The sequence below is a fragment of the Myodes glareolus genome, chromosome 2 (genome assembly GCF_982192425.1).
Source record: "Myodes glareolus chromosome 2, mMyoGla1.1, whole genome shotgun sequence".
In the NCBI taxonomy this organism is placed as follows: domain Eukaryota; kingdom Metazoa; phylum Chordata; class Mammalia; order Rodentia; family Cricetidae; genus Myodes; species Myodes glareolus.
The window spans coordinates 64,103,803-64,122,269 of record NC_142027.1 but is presented as its reverse complement, the minus strand read 5'-3'; the positions used below and the strand labels follow the sequence as shown (position 1 = coordinate 64,122,269).

Sequence of the window (18,467 nt, the reverse complement as noted above, 5' to 3'; positions counted from 1 at the left end):
TTGAGTGTATGGTGTTGAAGGGGTCGGTCTAGGCATGTATGTGATTTCAGGTTTCTGAAACACCATGCTGCTTTGCCCTTGAATGTTGCCTCTCCAAAGAAGTACACTTATTAACTTATTTCATGTGTGGTGTGGGGAAAGATTAATGTGTGTGCCACAGCAAGTGTGTAGACATCAGAGGAAATCCTGTGGGAATTGGTTCTTTCCTCTAGCGTTTGAGTTCTAGGGATTGAACTCAAGCCATCAGCCTTCATAGAATTGTGCTCTGAGCCATCTTTCTAGACCAAGTCCTGAGGTTTTGATGACAACAAATTCTTTTAAATGTCCTGCTGTTCCTATGAAACTAAGATAGGGCATTGTATGAGTGGGTACAGCATCACTTTGAGTTAGTATGCACTGCACCCTGCCCCATGCTAAGTAGAAAGTATCATTTGTAAAGCTTGGCAAGGAACAGTTCAAGTCCTCTTTCAGCTCTGATTTGACAGCAATCTAGCTGTGACAGGAAAGTGATGACCATTGTACCACATACAAATGCCCTTGTCAATTACTTATTGAGAAGCTAATAGGGAGTCTAGGACCAAGTTCCATACAAATCAAGTACACATTTTTTTCAAGGTGTTCACTGGCTAGTAAGGGAACTAGAATATAGACAAAGATGATCGTTATATATGTAATGTGGTAAACACCCTAGGAAGAGAAATTGGGAATGCCATAGAGGTCAACAAAGACTTTTGAAGAAGATGAGTTGAAGAATTATAGCAGTTTCTGTGCATTAAATAATAGAATCTGATTATATTGCTGTTATCTTTAATATTATGACATAATGGCTAAACATCATCATAATCATAAGTAATGGTGAGAAAGTGGTATATTATAGAGAAGAGGTGTTAGTTATTGAGTAAAAAGAGTGTTTGAAGAAAAATTCTAGAAAATACTTTAAAAATGATTTGAATTAATTAAAGTCTTTATAGAAAGGCTAAGGAGTCTGGGCCTTGTACCTTAGAGTAAGGGGTCAATATAATGATGTCTCCTTTCCCCCACAGCTCACTCAGGAAAATGACTGTCGGTATGATCCTAGCAAGTCTGGCATTTGCAGTTGCAGCACTTGTGGAGATAAAAGTAAATGTGAGTCCAGTAAATGTTAAGTTCCCAATCTGCTCCATTCACTTCTCTTACATGTTCAGTCTTGATCCCTTGGGACTTAGCACAGTATCCATTTCATAGGACGGCCATGGTGAGTATTTAAGTGACCAGAGAAACAACGCAAAAGGAGACCCAGTTCTCACCTGAGCAATTCAGGGCTTATTTTCAGGAAATTCCACAACACAACTACCCAAAATACCCAGGGAACAAAGGTTTATCTGATGCCTTCGAAGCTATACAAATCGTCTTTCTGACCATCAAATAGCCGCCATTAGTTAACCACAACTGAAGGAATGTGTTTGTTACCTTCTATTGGTGACTGCTTCATGGAACTGGGGTCTTCCCTGATTAAAGAAAAAAAAGTTGCCGTTTCAGACTTCTAAGCCAACTGTTCTTCAGAGGGATAAATTTGTAAATCTTGGCTAGAAGGGCTAAGCTGTCAAAGAGAGGACTAAGATTTGTTCACTTGTATCTGAAGGGTTAATTATTGGTGATAAATAAGTATTGTCTGTCTTTCAGGGAATGACCCATGCCCAGCCAGCTTCCCAAGAGATTTTCTTACAAGTCTTGAACCTGGCAAATGGTAAAATAAAGGTGACAGTTCTAGGAAGTAGAAATAATTCCCTCTTGGTGGAGTCCGTCAGCTCTTTTCAGGTGAGGCATGGGCCCCAGTGACTTAGAAACTGTATATGCTATAGTAGCCTTGGTTGTGTAATGACATTAATCATATAATCTCATAATTGTTTTCTTATGTCCTTAAATAATCTCTGGTAGCATTATTCTATTGGTTGCATAATATTTTATCCATTACATATAGTTCATCTAAGCTTTCTCTTCTATATATTCAAGTTGGGTTTTGCTGATCTTATTTTTGTGATGATACTGGAAATTGAACCTAGAGCATCAGGCTTGCACCCTACCATTTAGCTACAGTTACAGTCCTACAAGGATTTATTTATTTATTTATTGATTTTTATATGTGTGGATACTTTGCCCGCATATATGTTTGTGTATCGTGTATGTGCCTGGTGTCTGCAGAGGCCAGAAGAGGACATCAATTCTACTGGAACTGCAGCGAGTGTGGATACTAAAAACCAAACTCAGGTCCTCTGAAAAAGCAGCCAATGCTCTTAACAACTGAGCCCACTCCTGCTTTTGTTTTTATGCATAATGTTATAATGAACTACTCTACTCTTCCTTGTGTATGTTTCTGTGTCCCAGGCCAGTGTCCTAGAAATGAAATAACGATTTTAGAGAAAGAAGTAACTAGGTCACACATCCTGAGGCTATGGAATTTGATGTCCACACTGGGGTAGATAGTGATTGTAATAGGCTCTTCGTTCTGCAGAACACAACACACTATTCCAAACTACACCTGGACACAAAAATCCAAGATTTACATTTTCATCTGAAGTATAACAACTTGTCTGTCTACAACAAGCATTCTGTAGAAGAGAAGACCTGCTACCATTTGGTTATTCATGATCATGGGGAAAGTGTCTCCAGTGTGCTGGTAAGTCAGGGAATTGCACAAGTTCTGTTTTGAAGTAAGACGGCTGACTCATCAGAAGCTTACCAAGGAGCAGCCTGGAAATGGAATGTTCTGTTTATATGTTTCCCTTTGTCTGATCCTCCTGAGCTTTTCTTTTCTCTGTTTCAGGTAAAGGATATGGAAATCAAACCAGCCAATGGAATGACAGCCATCAGGTTGGGAGTTGGGGGCTTAAGATGAAAGGCCTCATATTTTACTTGTTCAGGGGCACTGGTGTCTGTAGCATTTCCTATGGCAGTGAAAGACCAATGGGCATGCTTCTTCTCATAGGACTGGCCAATCACCCTGAATCAGTGGATATATTTTGTTCTCTACCATAAAAAGTTTTTCTACCTATTATTAGCCATCTATTTTGCTCTCAGGAAAATAACTCTGTAAATTTATATGTTCAAGAGATTAACATTTAGAAGTGAGTGAATATTCCTACCATCATTTTTGGTAGTTGGGTATCTAGCCCGTAAAGTATCAGTTTCTATTATAAACTGACAGAGAAATCAAAAAAATTGGTTTTTAATCCAGATAAGGCTGAAGGTCTTGCCAGATGGCATGGGACAGATAGGGGAGTGTTCACCTGCTATCTGTGACTGGAACTGGATGTGAAACAGAGAGATTATGGCACCAAGATTAGGTAGTTATTGTTAAAAAATAGAGAAGAACCTTTAAAGAAAAATCCAAATTCACTGAAAAGTAAAATACACAAAGAACTTGCTCTTGAAATGCTCCAGAAAAAACATACCATGTAAACTAAATTAGACAAGAAGGGGCAGCAAGGATTGATTTTTTTGCATACATGAAGGAAGACCTTAAAATACTAGAAGGAACTGCCCTTCTTATCTCTAGAGCAAGAACAAGATTGAAATTATTAAAACAAAAATATACCAAAATCCCATTCTGAGGAGAACGTACATTCAGAATACTAGAAAGAAGATTCTGGAAGAGCTCAAGATTCCTGAAGACTGGCATATAATGACAATACCTTCTGTGGGCTGGGTCCCTAAATTTTGCATGAGTCAAACTGAACTCTTATAAGAAGATTTCTATAAAATGTCATATCTTTACATATACATATATTTCTACTGTTTTTCTTACATCTCAGTTGAGAAATCCCACCATTAGGAAGGAAAAACGGCTGGGAGGTAGCTAGGCTGGTAAGGTGTTTGCTGTGTTAGCGTGATGATCCAAGTTCAGGCGTCAGAACCCATGTAAAACACTGAGTGTGGTGGGGTGAACTTGGAATCCCAGCACTGGAGAGGCTAGACTAGCCAGCAGCCTCATCTAATGAGTGGGCTCCAGCTCTCGGTGAGAGATACAGTCTCAGACAATAAGAGGATGGCATCCTGAGAAACAACAGGTCTCTACTCATCATGTGCACATACATGTGTATCTGCGCGCGTGTACACAAACACACACGTAGACATACATACAGTAAAAAAATAAAAAAAGAAATTAGGTAATTCTAAACTAGATTAGAAAGGAAAGTCAAATGGCCATGTCTGACTGTGGGAGCATCCATCTAGCTGGCTGTCTGGTGAGTGTTAGTCATAAGTCAGAAAAATCAGTTTTCCTAGAGTAAGTAAAGGGTAGCGATTACTTCTGACATTTAAATTCTATGCTTGTTTGTTCCTGGTCCAGCCACTATTTCATGCACTTGGAATACAGTTATGAGTACCAGGTGTCCTTGATTGGATCTTTCTGTCTGATGTACAAATAATTTGTCTACCCTCAGGTTTATTAACACCCTGCACAAAGACATCAATATCTCCTTGGATGAAGATGTTCCTCTCAGTGTGGGCAAAGACTACGGAGTGTCCGCATACAGAACCATGATGAGAGGAGAGTAAGAGCCTTGCCCTTGTGGACATTTTGCTTTAATCGAAACAATCTTTTTCAAATTCTATTTTTGTATTTAGGTAATAGACATAGGCATATCTGTGCTAATTTGGAGTAAAAGAAGATTTCTGCTTCTTTTTAATCCTCTCCCTCTTCTCCCAGGCTCACCTTCTTTTTACATTGCTCTGCTGAGATTGTGATAGTTGGGCTGAGCATACTGTGTAGTTAATACAGCCCTTCTCTGTGAAGCCCACAAAGTTTGTTGTGGATCTTGGCTCCTACTCCTTAGTACTTGTTGTCGGTACCTCATCCTTTACAGCACTGTTTCTCAACTGGTTGCTAACCCTTCTGTGACCCTTCAATACAGTTCCTCACGTTATGGTCCCCCCCCCCAACATAAAATTCTTTTTGTTGCTACTTACTAACTGAATTTTGCTACTCTTATGAAATCGTAATGAAAGTCTCTGTTATGCAGGATATCTGGTATGCAACCTCCCAAGGACTTATGAAATACATGTTCCCTCACATGTTCCCTGTTTTATACTATTCTGCTAAGTCATAAAATTTATATGAAAAACTTCATGGGCCTGAAATATATAAAACTTAATCTGTACAGTCTTTCCTCGGGGTTAGGATTTTAAAAACGTACTTGGCAGGTAAGACAGATTGCAGATCCAAGGCATGGACACAAAGTATCCTAGAAGTGTCTATCGTCAAAGACGCATGGCTTAACTATTATCCTCATTGGAGTTGAGATCTCTTTGCCCTGGAGATGGGAGTGTTTCCCTAAGCCATGCTGTTTATTCTGACAAAATCTTATCTTGTTTCAGGTACCCTGCAGTGCACTGTGAGACAGAAGACACAAACTTTTTTCTTGATTTAGGTCTACTAGACTTTGGTACAACGTATCTGTTTGTTATCACCAATGTAAGCAGCTTACAGTCACCAAATCTTCCCTCTGTCTGCTTGTTTACCTAACTGTCTAGGTTTCCTTTCTTTTTACATATGCATGTGTGCACGTGCATACACACACACACACACACACACACACACACACACACACACACATCTTAGGATCTTCTTGGTGAGGACAAAGTGCAAATGAGAAGACTTTGTAGCAAGACAGGATCACATACTTCTTTCTGGTCCAGTGTCAGACTTTCCATCACTGTGACAAATGTTCGATAGGAGTAGGTAAAAAGGCAGAAACACTTATCTTGGCTCATGGCTTAAGATATTTTGGTCTAGAGTTGGATGACTCAACTGGTTTTAAGTCTAAGAAAAACATCATGGTAGAAGGACATTGTGGAGAAAAGGTGCCAGAAATGACATGGTGACCAGGAAGCAGAGAGAACAGTAGGGAAAGGGATCAGGGACAAGGCATGCCCTCATTGACTCACTTCCTCAACACCCATGAAGGGCCTCACCTCACAGTTTCCATGACTTCCCAAGAGTCCACTCAGGATTTAATCCATCAGTCAGTTAATTCATTAGTTAGGTCAGTGTCCCCATGATCTAACTGTACCCTTGAAGCACCACCTCTGAAAGTTACACTGGAGGTCAAGCCTTTAAAACATTGGGAGAGCGTTTCATACTGAAATAGCAATGATTCTGCTGTGGCTTTAGAAAACTCACCATCTCCACAGGGGATAGCAAAGGAGAGAACATTAGCAGGCCAAGAGTGTTGAGAATGGAGACATGACATGTTCTGAGCTATCACTATGAAATCTCATGCTCTGGTCAGTATCATTATGACCTTAAGAAACTAAATATTATTCATGAAAAATTACTTGTTTTATGTTTGCTTGCTTATTTTTTTCCCTGACTTGATATACAGGTCTGTTGGATCCCTAGAATCTTGATCTGCTACCATACAACAGTCTGAAATATCAATATCCACACAAAGTTTGGGGAATAATTAACTTTGTTCTATCAAAAGTAATTGCCACTGGGTACAGTGGCACATACACATCTTTAATCCCAGCACTCAAAAGGCAGAGGCAGGCAAATCTCAGTGAGTTTGAAGCCAGGCTGGTCTAGGTAGGGAGCTCAAGATTAGCCAGGGCTATATAGTGAGATGCTACCTCAAACAAACAAATAGTAATTTTTCTCAGTAACTAGAACAGAGAACTTCTGAATCTTGATTCAAATTTTTTCTTTCGTGTATATGTATAGATATTTTGCTTGCATTTATGTATGTGCACCATATGCATGCCTGGTGTCTGGAGGCCAGAAGAGGGCATAAGATTTCAATTAATTTTTGTACATAAGGATATTTTGTTAAAGGTTCATATCCTACTCTTTCACACACAGAAACATATAGTTCATATAATAATTCATATATATATGTATATGATCTCCAGTCGTCTCGGTGCCATTTATTAAAAAGACTGCACACTAAATTGTCCTGATACTGTTGTTAAAAATCAAATGATCATAAAATGAAGTCTTACTTGTAGCTTCTCAGCTCTGTCCCATTGATCCATGTGTTCCTCCTGTGTTAATTTAACATGATTTTCATTTCATGTCAATTTGTAATCTATTTTGAATCAAGTGAATGTCAGTTTCCACATATTCTCCTTTTTCTCTTTCTCAAGCTTAATTTGGAGGCTGGGGATGTAGCCTTAGAACTCTTGATTATCTGTCTTTTAGAGGCTCTTTTAGTCTGCTCTGATGCTGAATACACACACCATATCACACCACACAAACACACACACATGCCACATAAACACACCACACACACTACATAAACACATACCACCACACATACCACATATACAAACACAAACACCACACACACACACTACATATCACCGTACATACACATGTATGCACAAACCACATACACACACACCACACACATACACAACACACATAACACACACAAAAGCATACCACACATATACAAATTACACACACACCAAACACACACATACTCCCCCATATGCACAGATTCCTAGATATTATGTACATTCTTAACTAAGGAATAAAACAGGATTCCTTTACTTCACTATTTTGGACCTAATTCCCTTTGACTTAGAGCCTACAGCATTTGGACATCAAAGACTTTTAATCTCAGAGATTTCTACTGTAACTGGCTGAAGTCAGGGAAATGAATGGAATTGTATAGAAATGTCTAGTATCTTGAAGGTAACAGAAAGTGAAAATAAAAGGAAGGACTGGCTATAGATCATAGGATGTTACAGTTAGGCATGTTTGTTTAAGATTACTGAGAAGTTCAATTCCTGTTTCTCTCACTAAGATCACCAATCAGGGTCTTGAGATTTGGAAGACAGAAGAAATTCCAGCCAATAAACTATCCATTGCATGGCAGCTACCACAATATATCCTGGTTACAGCAGCAGAGGTCATGTTCTCCATCACAGGACTTGAATTTTCTTATTCTCAGGTAATATTTTTACAAGTAGAAGTGATGACAGCACTCAGAAAACAGTGGGTTTTAGTCCTCATGCTTCTCAAAGGTGCGCGCCATCCTCCATATCTTTGGTTCAGGCTTCTCAAAGGTGCGCGCCATCCTCCATATCTTTGGTTCAGGCTTCTCAAAGGTGCGCGCCATCCTCCATTTCTTTGGTTCAGGCTTCTCAAAGGCCAAGCCATCCTCCATTTCTTTGGTTCATGAGCTCCTTACATAGGACCCTGAACAGCCATCTTGATTTCCAGGATCATGATAATGCAGCATTTGGCTCTGTGTTATTTTGGTTCTGGAGGAAAAAAGTAAGGATAAAGACTGAAGGCTGTAGGGTTAGACTACTCATGTTCAAATATTAGCTGTGAGACCTGTTTGGGAATAGGAACAAGTAAATTATCTCTGTAATCCTGTTGTGTTTTCTTATCTTTATGTTCCTTTTACTTTTCTTATATTTTCAGAGTACCATAGTGATACAGATTACCCCTTAAGGTTGAGATAACAATTATTTGATATAATAAATTTAAAAATCCAATTAATAGATCCACTTTCTTCTTATCATCTCCTGAATGATAAGAAGAAATGCCATCACCATCTCCTGAATCAACGTAATAGTTGAACTTAGTGAGGAAGATGGGAAATAGAAGTTTTTAATGGGACATGTTTCATGGATGGACTCATGTGGCAGGAAGGTGGGATAGGGAAGTCGAATGCTTACCAATGTCTCCTTTCTAGGCACCATCTAGCATGAAATCTGTGCTCCAGGCAGCCTGGTTGCTGACAGTTGCAGTTGGGAATATTATCGTGCTTGTTGTGGCACAGTTCAGTGGCCTGGTACAGGTAAGGCTCTGAGGCAAACAGGAGCTCACGCCTACACAGTTTGCCCTCCAACTTCCTTGTCTCCCTTTTTCCTGACCTCCAGATACCCCGTAAGGGACAGGAAGGTTAGATAACAGACCTGACCAGCAAATAGATGTCTTATGTGACAACAATGACCACCATGAGCCTATTGACGGCAGGGCCAGTTAACCTAGTGTTCTGCCAAGAGAGTGCCTCAAGTGATTACTCCTTAGTCATCTTCCCAACCTGCCACTTCTTAAAGGTTTCTTCATAATTTTCTCTGTCGTTTATTTCTTCCTGCAGTGGGCCGAATTCGTTTTGTTCTCCTGCCTCCTGCTGGTGGTCTGCCTGATCTTCTCCATCATGGGCTACTACTATGTTCCTTTAATGTCAGAGGGGATCCACGAGCCAACGGATAAGCAGCTTCCTCATCCCCAGGGGAATATGATCAACCTCGAAACTAAGAATACAAGGCTCTGATGACTCATTGGACTCATAACCGCTTCCTAGCTCTGGTTTCAGCATCACTTATCTTCAAGCATATTTCCCCCTGCCACCACCAGGTTAGGACAAGGACGTAGCATTTTATCTGAGTGGCTCTTCTCCACTTTTCTACATAATAGAGACAATTCTAGGACTCGGTTTTCAGGTATATCTTTAGACAAGAATTCAAGAGACTCTCTGTCCTCTAGGCTATCAATAAGCTCTCTAAACATAAGCCAATGTGCCTCAAGCTAGCCCAGTACCTCCAAATGGTCATGAAAATACAAATGTGTAATACAGATAAGTCTCTGCGGGTATGCCAAGTTTAGGAGACTCCTTTATCAGGTATTTAGAACTGATAATTTCACTTGTTGATGTGTTGGTTTGGGGGGAAATGCAGAATAATAGAGGAATAGTATTTCAAGTTTCTTTATCTGTAGTATAATTGTGCTATTCATGAAGGTGTCAAGAATGGTATGTATGGTATGATCTAATCCAGAGGCTAGCTTGTCAGCCTTTAGTAAGTTTAATATGATTTTAGATGACAGGCTACAGAACGGTATTTTATCAGCTCATGAAAGATACATCTTTCTGATTACCACAGTGTTTCATCTACTTATCTGAACACCCCTTTCTCAAGTACTGACAAACCACAATTAAAAACAGTAAGCACAGATGTGGGGACACAGGAACACATATAAATTATTCTTTGTTCTTTAGTGCACATTCCTCTAAGGAACTCTAGTGTTTCTTCCCTGGACTGTGCTCTTCTGAGGACATCTGTCTAAGAAACTAACTCTGGACCCAGCCTGTTGCAGTATTGCAACAGTATTGCTGGGACAGCTTTATCTTGCTATTCATCTTATTTTGCTTATTACAGCAAATCTTCAGTAACAAAATGTTTTTTTTCTAGTTCAACTTCCTTTAATTTTTTTCTATTTAGCTTCTTTGTGGTGTATTTTTAGTTCTTCCATATTTTTTGTTTACATTTCTCCCTTTAGGCTTAGCAGTGTTCTGTTTATCGAAAAGGGATAACACTTCTATTCTAGGTTTGAAGCTCTAAATTGTAGTATTCAACAAATGGTCAAGGTCCTGCATGAGGAACCTGCCAAGATTGCAGGGGTGAGCAGAGCATGTGGGCTTTCTCTGTGTGCATGTGTGAACAAAAAGTGCTGGGAAACAAACAGTATCTCACATCCAAGTGTGGATCAAGGGACAAGTTTGGGACTATCGGGCTGTGTTATGCATTACTAGGGGAAAAAAATCACAACCCGTGTATGAAAGACCTCATTTCCCTCCTTTAACTACCTTGTTCCCATCTATAGCCAATGCTGGATTGCAAATTGTTGATAATGTAATATATTCTTAAGAGAATTTGCTCCAATTCCTTAAGCTTTAAATACTGCAGTTTTAATGGCTAAGGTTTTAGAAGCACAGAAGGGGTCGCAACACCATTGATTTCCCCCAGATATCCTATTGCAAACCTGTCCATATTTCTTCAAAAGATAATCATTTTTAAGCAGCTTTAACTCAAACTGTTTTTGTGAATTTTGTTTTAAGAGATGTTAACACTGATCTGTGAATAAATGTTTTTATGTACAAGTAAATTTGGGGAATGAGATATATTATTATCCTCTAAATATTATATTTGTGGGTAAAGGATCTAGGCTATCCTCAGTGAAGTCATAATGTCCCTGAATTATCTTAACATGTGGTAGTCTCTTCAGAAGAACCTTTATGTTGGCTAATGGCTTCATCAACAAAGCTTTCTGCTGTTGAACTGTGGACATAGCTCAGTGGTAGAAAACTTCCTAGTATTGCAGGTTCCCAGATCCAATTCCCAACACCACAGTTGAAGAGACAAACCAAAGACTGTCTTACTACACTGGTTCTATCCTTTACCACAAATGAGGCTAAACATAGCTTTCTCCTTGGGGTCTTTGGAGTGCTAGGGAGAGCATACCTTCAGTATGAATTCCACTAATTTCATCAAGCTAAATATTCTCAGAGTTCTTGTGAGAGGTTCCTCACAAAGTACAGCTCTGTCTTTTCAGCACAACTGCTTCGTTCTTCTAAAAATAACCCTTTATCTAAAATATAGCAATTAAGATATGTGATGCCTACAACCAACTACAGCATTCCAGAAGTCATCTGACAGACAAGGTTAGCACTATCCACTAACAAAGCATTTTTGTTAAACCAGGTAAGGTAATATTCGATGTTTCCTAAAATTATATCAGTGTGAGATTACTCCAAAGTTTTCAAAAGAATGCTATTATTCGTATTTTGAGTTCTTCTATGTGCCATTCATTGAATTAGTTGAGAGAGAAACAAGAAATTAGCAATCCACTTTATCGATGCTCAAAGTTGCCTGATGACTGAGAGGCTCTTGGGGAATAGATCCTTAGACAAGCAATGATACAGTGAGCTAGAGAAATAAACAGCACTGTAAGAGACAGAAGACTCATTTACAGGAATCTAGGAATCAAATCCCGTGGGGCCTTGAGACCATAGGGTTTGGGGAAATAACTCATAGGGTAACCTATTTGTTGTGCTAACATGAAGCCCTGAGTTTTGGGTCCCCGGTACCCACATAAAAGCTGGACATGACAACACAGCGCTAGAGGGGAGATAGATCCCAGGGTCTCACTGGCCAGCCAGTCTAGCCAAAGCAGAGAACTTCAGGTTCAGTGAGAGACTCAGTCTCAACATTAAAGAGTGATAGAGGAAGACACACTTCTATATGTGTGAGCCCACATGTACACACGTATTCACATTCCTTTATTGTTTTATCATTGTGGGGGGGTGCAGAAGCCAGAAGAGGACGCTGACTGTCCTTTTCCATCATTCTACAGTTTATTCCTTTGAGTCAGGGTCTCTCACTAAACCTGGTGCTAGGCTGGAGGCCAGTAAACCCCCAGGAATCCTCCTGTCTCTGTCCTTACATCACAGCACTGGAGTTACAGGCATGCACAAGACTATGGCTGGCATTTTACATGGGTTCTAGGGATTTGAACTCAGATTCTCATGCTTGTACACCAAACATGCTTAACCACTAAGACATCTCCGAAGCCCCTAGTTTTCCTTTTGAATAAAGTGTAATAATTGACATTCAAACCTCCAAAGCTTGACATTTGCAATTCAAAATCAACAGCAGATCGTTCACAGATTTAAAAAACTCTATCTTTAAAAAGTATTTATACACAAATGAACAACAACAGCAAAAAGCTCACAAGCAGAGAACTTTAAGCCCAGACAGGGAATGACAAATTACTCCATCTCAAGTGCTGGTCCCAGCACTTCATACTGGCTTCCTGGAGAACTCTGTTGTAGCCTCTCTGAGGCTTTGTACAAACTCAGCAGGAAAAAAAAAACAAAAAAACAAAAAACAAAACAAAACAAAAAAACAAAAAAACAAAAAAACAAAAAAACCAAGCGGGCACATCGAGGGCAGGGAAGTGGACCATGCTGGTTGTGCTCAACTTTCTATTTTTAACTTCCTCCGACAGCTCCTAGCTTTACCCACGCAGTTACAACAGCTAATCATCATTTTCCCAAACACTATGCAATTCTTCTCACTACAAATCTCATGGTTCTCATAACTCCTTTCCTCCATTGTCTGTACTGCTCTTGCCTGAACTTCCTCAAATGAGACTCCTTCATCTTCTTCCTGAAGTATGCTAACCACCGCTCCTACCACTTTGGAGCATGCACCAACCTCCTTTGCCTTATAAATGTCATGTGTGTAACTGTATGTTGTGTGAATTTCTGTTCTCACTTGTTGAAGACAATAAAAAAAATATTAAGTTACATGCAGTTTTGTAATTTGCTCAACACTGTCTGTTGCATGAGTCCAAGTCTGTGTATGCTTGAAGCCATCTTGGGAATGTTTGTGTGGGAATTGCTGCCCTGAGTTACATTTCCCTGCCCCCATTTGAGGTGCTTATCTGCAAAGAAAACATAACTTCCCTCTGCTCCTGGAGTTGGATAAGGAAGTTTGAGTGCATGTGATCATTCCTTGATCCCTGCTGGGGTCAGGTGACAGTCCCTACTGGGGTCAGGTGAAGTTTGAGTGCACGTGATCATTCCTTGATCCCTGCTGGGGTCAGGTGACAGTCCCTACTGGGGTCAGGTGACAGTCCCTTCGCAGCCCCCTCCTCTTTTGGTGCCATGGTATAAAAGCTAGCCCCAGCAGAACAATAAAGAAGCTGTTCCATCTCAACTTCATGTTCTGTGAATTCATTCAACCTGGACACCCTCCGCCGAGACTCATGGTTCCAACCTGCGCAGGTGTGGTATTTGGAGGTCCACCAAGATCGGAAAGAGAGGTTTGTGGACCGGGTCATCCTGTAGCTGGCCAGGATGCATTGGTGATTAAGAGATAATTAAGAAATAAGAGGTAATTAAGATAATTAAGAGATAATTAAGAGATAAGAGATAATTAAGAAATGGGGAATATCCCGGGTAAATCAGAGTTAAAGTTTCAGTTAAAGAGGTTGTTGAAAGAGCAGGGAACAGCTGTAAAAACTAAGACTTTAGAAGATTTTCTTAAAACTATAGAAACGTGGAGTCCCTGGTTCATCACCAGTGGAGCTCTCCATATTTCTGAATGTGAACAGGTTTGTGGGGATCTTCAAACAATTTTGAGAAAGGAGGGGCCTGAAGTCCTGCCAATAGCCACGTTCTCCCTTTGGAGACTGATCAGGGATGCTTTGCTTATAGAGAAAGTCCGGGTTAAGCAGGCCTTGGAAGCAACAAAAGAGGTGTTATCTGAGATTCAAGATAATGAGACTAAGGCTTCCCTTTGTTCTGATGTGGCCTCGGACACAGAGGCAGAACCGCTCCCTCAGCCTGCTAAGGGGAAGCCCGGTAAGGTAGAAGAGAGGAAAATTAAAAAGAAAAAAACCTCCAGACTGGGAGGAGGGAAATGAGTCACGGGACAGAGTTTTCTCTCAGAACTTAGGGGCTCGTCCCAAGCTCACAATTTTCACCTACTGGTGTTTTTTGGCAAGGGGAACCCATTTATTGGCTACATTTACCTGCTTCCCCTAAGAAGGTAGTGACCCCATATTATGAAATGGTGCTACAGCTTCTATGGAAAGCATATGATTTTAGTTTACAAGTTTTTGGCAGGATCCCAAATAAATTTCTAATCCCGTATCAAAAAGAGGAAATAACAAGACTACAGAGGGTTCAAAATGGATGGGCCTTGTTCATCGCAACCACTGGAGCCATTTTTGATAACCATTATCCTGATTCCCATTTAATTTCATTTTTTAAGAATCATCCTGTTATCTTTCCAAGAATTATTAAAATTTCCCCCCTTAAGGGAGTGCGCTCAGTGTTTACTGATGGTTCTTCTAAGGGCTATGCAGTGGTGGTCTCTGGTTCAATTAAAGAAAAGCAGCCCCTAAGTCCAATCTCTGCCCAAGCTGCAGAACTCACAGCTTGCCTTATGGTCTTTTCTCTTTTCAAGGATCAACCCTTCAATTTGTATACTGATAGTATATATGTGGCAAGTATTGTTGGGCCATTGGAAACCTCACCATACATATTACCTACCTCTCAGGTTTTCCACCTTTTGATTCAGCTACAAAGTCTTATATGCCAAAGAGTATTTCCTGCCTTTGTTGGCCACATTCGTGCCCATACTGATCTGCCAGGGCCTTTGACAGAGGGAAATAAGCTTGCAGATTCCCTTACCCGCCCAATGGCATTGTTCCTTTCTGAGGAACAACAAGCCCATCATCTTCATGAAAAGTATCATTTAATTGCCTCTTCTCTAAAGTTTCACTCTGGCTGTTCTCTAGCCACGGCTACTCAAATCACGTCCCAATGTCCAGCTTGTGCTCCATTTCATAATGCCCCCAATGAAGGTATTAATCCTCGAGGCCTCCATCCTAACCACCTTTGGCAGATGGATGCTACCCATTTGTCTCAAGCTGGCAGACTTAAATTTTTACATGTCTCTGTAGACACTTATTCCAAGGTAATTTATGCCTCCCTACATTCAGGAGAAAAAATTAAGGATGTTATTGCCCATTGTCTACAGGCTTTTGCCTATATGGGCATTCCAGATTTTCTCAAAACAGACAACAGACCGGCTTATACAAGCCAACGGTTTGCATAATTTTGCCAAGAACATCAAATTATACATACCTTTGGAATTCCACATAATCCCACAGGACAGGCCATAGTGAAGCGCACTCATGCTACTCTTAAAGAATTTTTTTTTGTAAAATAAAGAAGAGGGAATATATCACCTCCCCAAATACCCAGTTATCTACAATTTTATATATTTTAAATTTTTTAACAGTAGATAAACGAGGTCTATCAGCAATGGAAAGACATTGACAGAAACCTTCCCAATCTCTTGGTTGGGTTAAATGGAAGGATAGTATCATGGGACAATGGCAATCACCCACACCCATGTTGGCTAGGGTGAGGGGAGCCATTTGCGTTTTCCTTCCAGGAACCAAAAAACCCATCTGGATGCTGGAGTGGAATGTTCAGCCAGTGGAGCCAGGCCCTACTGGTCCTGATAATATGGATTCAAGTGAAGAACATCGAGGGAGGCCTGAGATGGGCACTGGTGAGGAATCCACCCATACTGATGCCAGTAAGTAAAGTAAGTTCTGTTTTTCCATCCTTTTATTCCACCAATTATACATTGGGGGTTCCTGCAGCAAATACAGCATTAGAAAGATCTCCATTGGGTAATTTAACATTTGATATATCCCGTGCCCTCTGCTTCCAGAAGATTAGCAATATTTCAGAGATGCCTAGTGTCTCTCTTTCTGGACCATGTGTGGTCCTTAGTAATTATTCTCTGGGAGACTTTTCTTCTAATTCTTCTGGGCATCTCTGTTTTAGATTGAGAGATATCTTTTACCCAATACATTTTAAAAGAAATGTTTCTGGACTCCCAACCCCTCCGAGACCAGCTCCCTTATGTTGGAAGACGCCATAATCCTTCAGATTGTATTTACCATTACCTTGGGGAAATTGTGCTCCTAAGGAACCATGGAAATTGGAGGGAGATAAATATTTATGGTGGTTTGGTCACCGACCTACTTTTAAAAACTCCTTGAGAGGGGCCTTTGATTATTCCTATAGAAATCCAAATATAGCAGGAGTTTCACCTACTTTCGCAGGCATGTTTCTTTGCGGCCCTCGTGCATATACAGATATTAGGCCTTTATCCCTTCAAAGGGGCTTGGCTTTCAATGCTACAGCCTGATGGAACACATCAGACATCTTTGAAACATCCCTCCAGATTAATTACGAAGCAGGAATGAATTTCTCTATTGTCAGCCTAGCTTGTATTCTGCCCCCCTTTATGTTTGTCTCCTTTAATGGGTAGGTCGGGGAGGATGGTGTCCTTAATTGTTCTTCCAGCTCCTGCTTTTTGAGCAACTGCTGGTCCCTGACAGATGAGTCCGTGCTGATGGTGAGAATTCCTGCCCTGGTTCCCCTGGTGGTAGAAGATCCACATGATGGACGAGAGCTTATCTTGTATCGAGAGAGAAGAGACTTTGGGATCACTGCCACAGTCATCGCAGCTATCGCCATATCAGCCACAGCTGCCACCATTTCAGGAATCACCACGTCCCAGAATGCAGCTACTGCAGAGACTGTTAACACTCTTGCTGCCCGTGTTGCCCAGGCCTTAGAGACTCAAAATACCATTGACTCACATATTCAATTGGGGATGTTAAATTTAAATCAGCAAACATCCTTATTGCAGGAACAGATTAATGTGTTGTGGATGGTGCAACAAGCCTCTTGTTCTCATTTTTATCATTCTGCCTGTGTGACCCTTATGAAAATGAAAAATATGTCCTTTGAGGTGCAATCCTTAATGCTTACCTTAGGGGGCCTTGGAATGATTCCTTTGTAAACTTTACCCACTCTTTAGTACATCAAATTATTGCAATTAATGAAGCTCGTGTTAAACCTGTATCTGCTGAGGGATGGTGGAATACCATGGCCCAGATTGGGGGTTGGGCACAGCGATGGGGAGGTGCCTTGTCCTTGGGGATCTTGGGACTAGTAGGGGTGGCAGTAGGCCTGCCCCTCTTAAAACGAGTCCTTAACACCTTCACCATGACTGAGCTTGTCCACGGTCAGGTGTTGCTCAGTCTGGCCCACGACCCTCCCGGAAGTCATGAGGTATTGCTGCAGATGCTGAAAAAATGAGGATCTCCAAGGACGGGCAACCTGTGAGGAGACCCCCCCCCAAGACAGGGCATCAGGGGCCCTATGACGGGTAAGGGAAGGTACTTCCCTCGCAGGACCTAAGACAGGACCCCTCATTATAAAATAAAGTAGGGGGAATTGTGGGAATTGCTGCCCCGAGTTACATTTCCCTGCCCCCATTTGAGGTGCTTATCTGCAAAGAAAACATAACTTCCCTCTGCTCCTGGAGTTGGATAAGGAAGTTTGAGTGCACGTGATCATTCCTTGATCCCTGCTGGGGTCAGGTGACAGTCCCTTCTGGGGTCAGATGACAGTCCCTTCGCAGCCCCCTCCTCTTTTGGTGCCATGGTATAAAAGCTAGCCCCAGCAGAACAATAAAGAAGCTGTTCCATCTCAACTTCATGCTCTGTGAATTCATTCAACCTGGACACCCTCCGCCGAGACTCATGGTTCCAGCCCGCGCAGGTGCGGTATGTTTGTCCCTGTGTCTGTGTATGTCTGTCCCTAGGTGCGTCTTTTGTATGAGCTGTGTGTGAGGGATGTCTGTCTTTGCATGTGTCTGTGTGTATGAGTGGTGTCTGTCTCTAACAAAAGATTTAATTCTGTATGTATAGAACAGTTTAGAGAGCATCACATGGGGGAAGAAATGGATACTTGACAGAATCTTTAACAAACTTTTACAAGGGATTAAGTCATGGGCTCCAGCTCCCAGAAAACAAACATCATTGTTTATCAACCAACTTTAAGCCTTTATAGTAGATTTTAGGAAGCTACTTTCAAATTCTGTATTCTCTGCTTTCAGCAAATGATACACATATATGGGTGAGAGGGGCTTGGAGGAGTATACACTTTAGGATTGTAGCTGTGTGTTAGCTTAGGATGTAAAGACTGACTGCATGGACAAGTAAGTAAAACCAAGGCAAGTAAGATTGGTTTTTACATTCCTGTCCTTAAGGCAGATCAAATAAACAGTTTGAGTACACAGTAGGCTAG

At 40.9% G+C, this 18,467-nt stretch overlaps 2 protein-coding genes across 2 annotated transcripts in view; both read left to right on the top strand.

Annotated features, from left to right (window-relative positions):
- Positions 1 to 10,882, top strand: part of Slc15a2 (solute carrier family 15 member 2) — a 29,222-nt gene extending 18,340 nt beyond the window's left edge. The window contains exons 14-22 of the mRNA XM_048454195.3: positions 1,044 to 1,125; positions 1,663 to 1,797; positions 2,492 to 2,656; positions 2,804 to 2,850; positions 4,422 to 4,532; positions 5,356 to 5,452; positions 7,788 to 7,934; positions 8,688 to 8,792; positions 9,096 to 10,882. Coding sequence (XP_048310152.3) covers positions 1,044 to 1,125; positions 1,663 to 1,797; positions 2,492 to 2,656; positions 2,804 to 2,850; positions 4,422 to 4,532; positions 5,356 to 5,452; positions 7,788 to 7,934; positions 8,688 to 8,792; positions 9,096 to 9,272 — 1,066 coding nt within the window. The 3' untranslated portion in view covers positions 9,273 to 10,882. The remainder of the gene's footprint in view (positions 1 to 1,043; positions 1,126 to 1,662; positions 1,798 to 2,491; positions 2,657 to 2,803; positions 2,851 to 4,421; positions 4,533 to 5,355; positions 5,453 to 7,787; positions 7,935 to 8,687; positions 8,793 to 9,095) is intronic.
- Positions 10,883 to 13,723: 2,841 nt separating this feature from the next.
- LOC146892543 (uncharacterized) lies at positions 13,724 to 17,871 on the top strand. Its single transcript, XM_085696272.2, has 3 exons — positions 13,724 to 14,144; positions 15,748 to 15,894; positions 16,709 to 17,871. The coding sequence occupies exons 1-3, from the start codon at positions 13,724 to 13,726 to the stop codon at positions 17,173 to 17,175; spliced, it is 1,035 nt and encodes a 344-aa protein (XP_085552398.2). The 3' UTR covers positions 17,176 to 17,871.
- The last annotated feature ends 596 nt before the right edge of the window (positions 17,872 to 18,467 follow it).

Bases quoted from the DNA above. Each gene is read 5' to 3' on its own strand.
- LOC146892543 (XM_085696272.2), top strand. From the start codon at position 13,724: ATGGGGAATATCCCGGGTAAATCAGAGTTAAAGTTTCAGTTAAAGAGG. The intron at 14,145-15,747 runs GTAAGGTAGAAG...TTTTCCTTCCAG, and splicing joins GCCTGCTAAGGGGAAGCCCG to GAACCAAAAAACCCATCTGG. The intron at 15,895-16,708 runs GTAAGTAAAGTA...GGTCCCTGACAG, and splicing joins ATCCACCCATACTGATGCCA to ATGAGTCCGTGCTGATGGTG.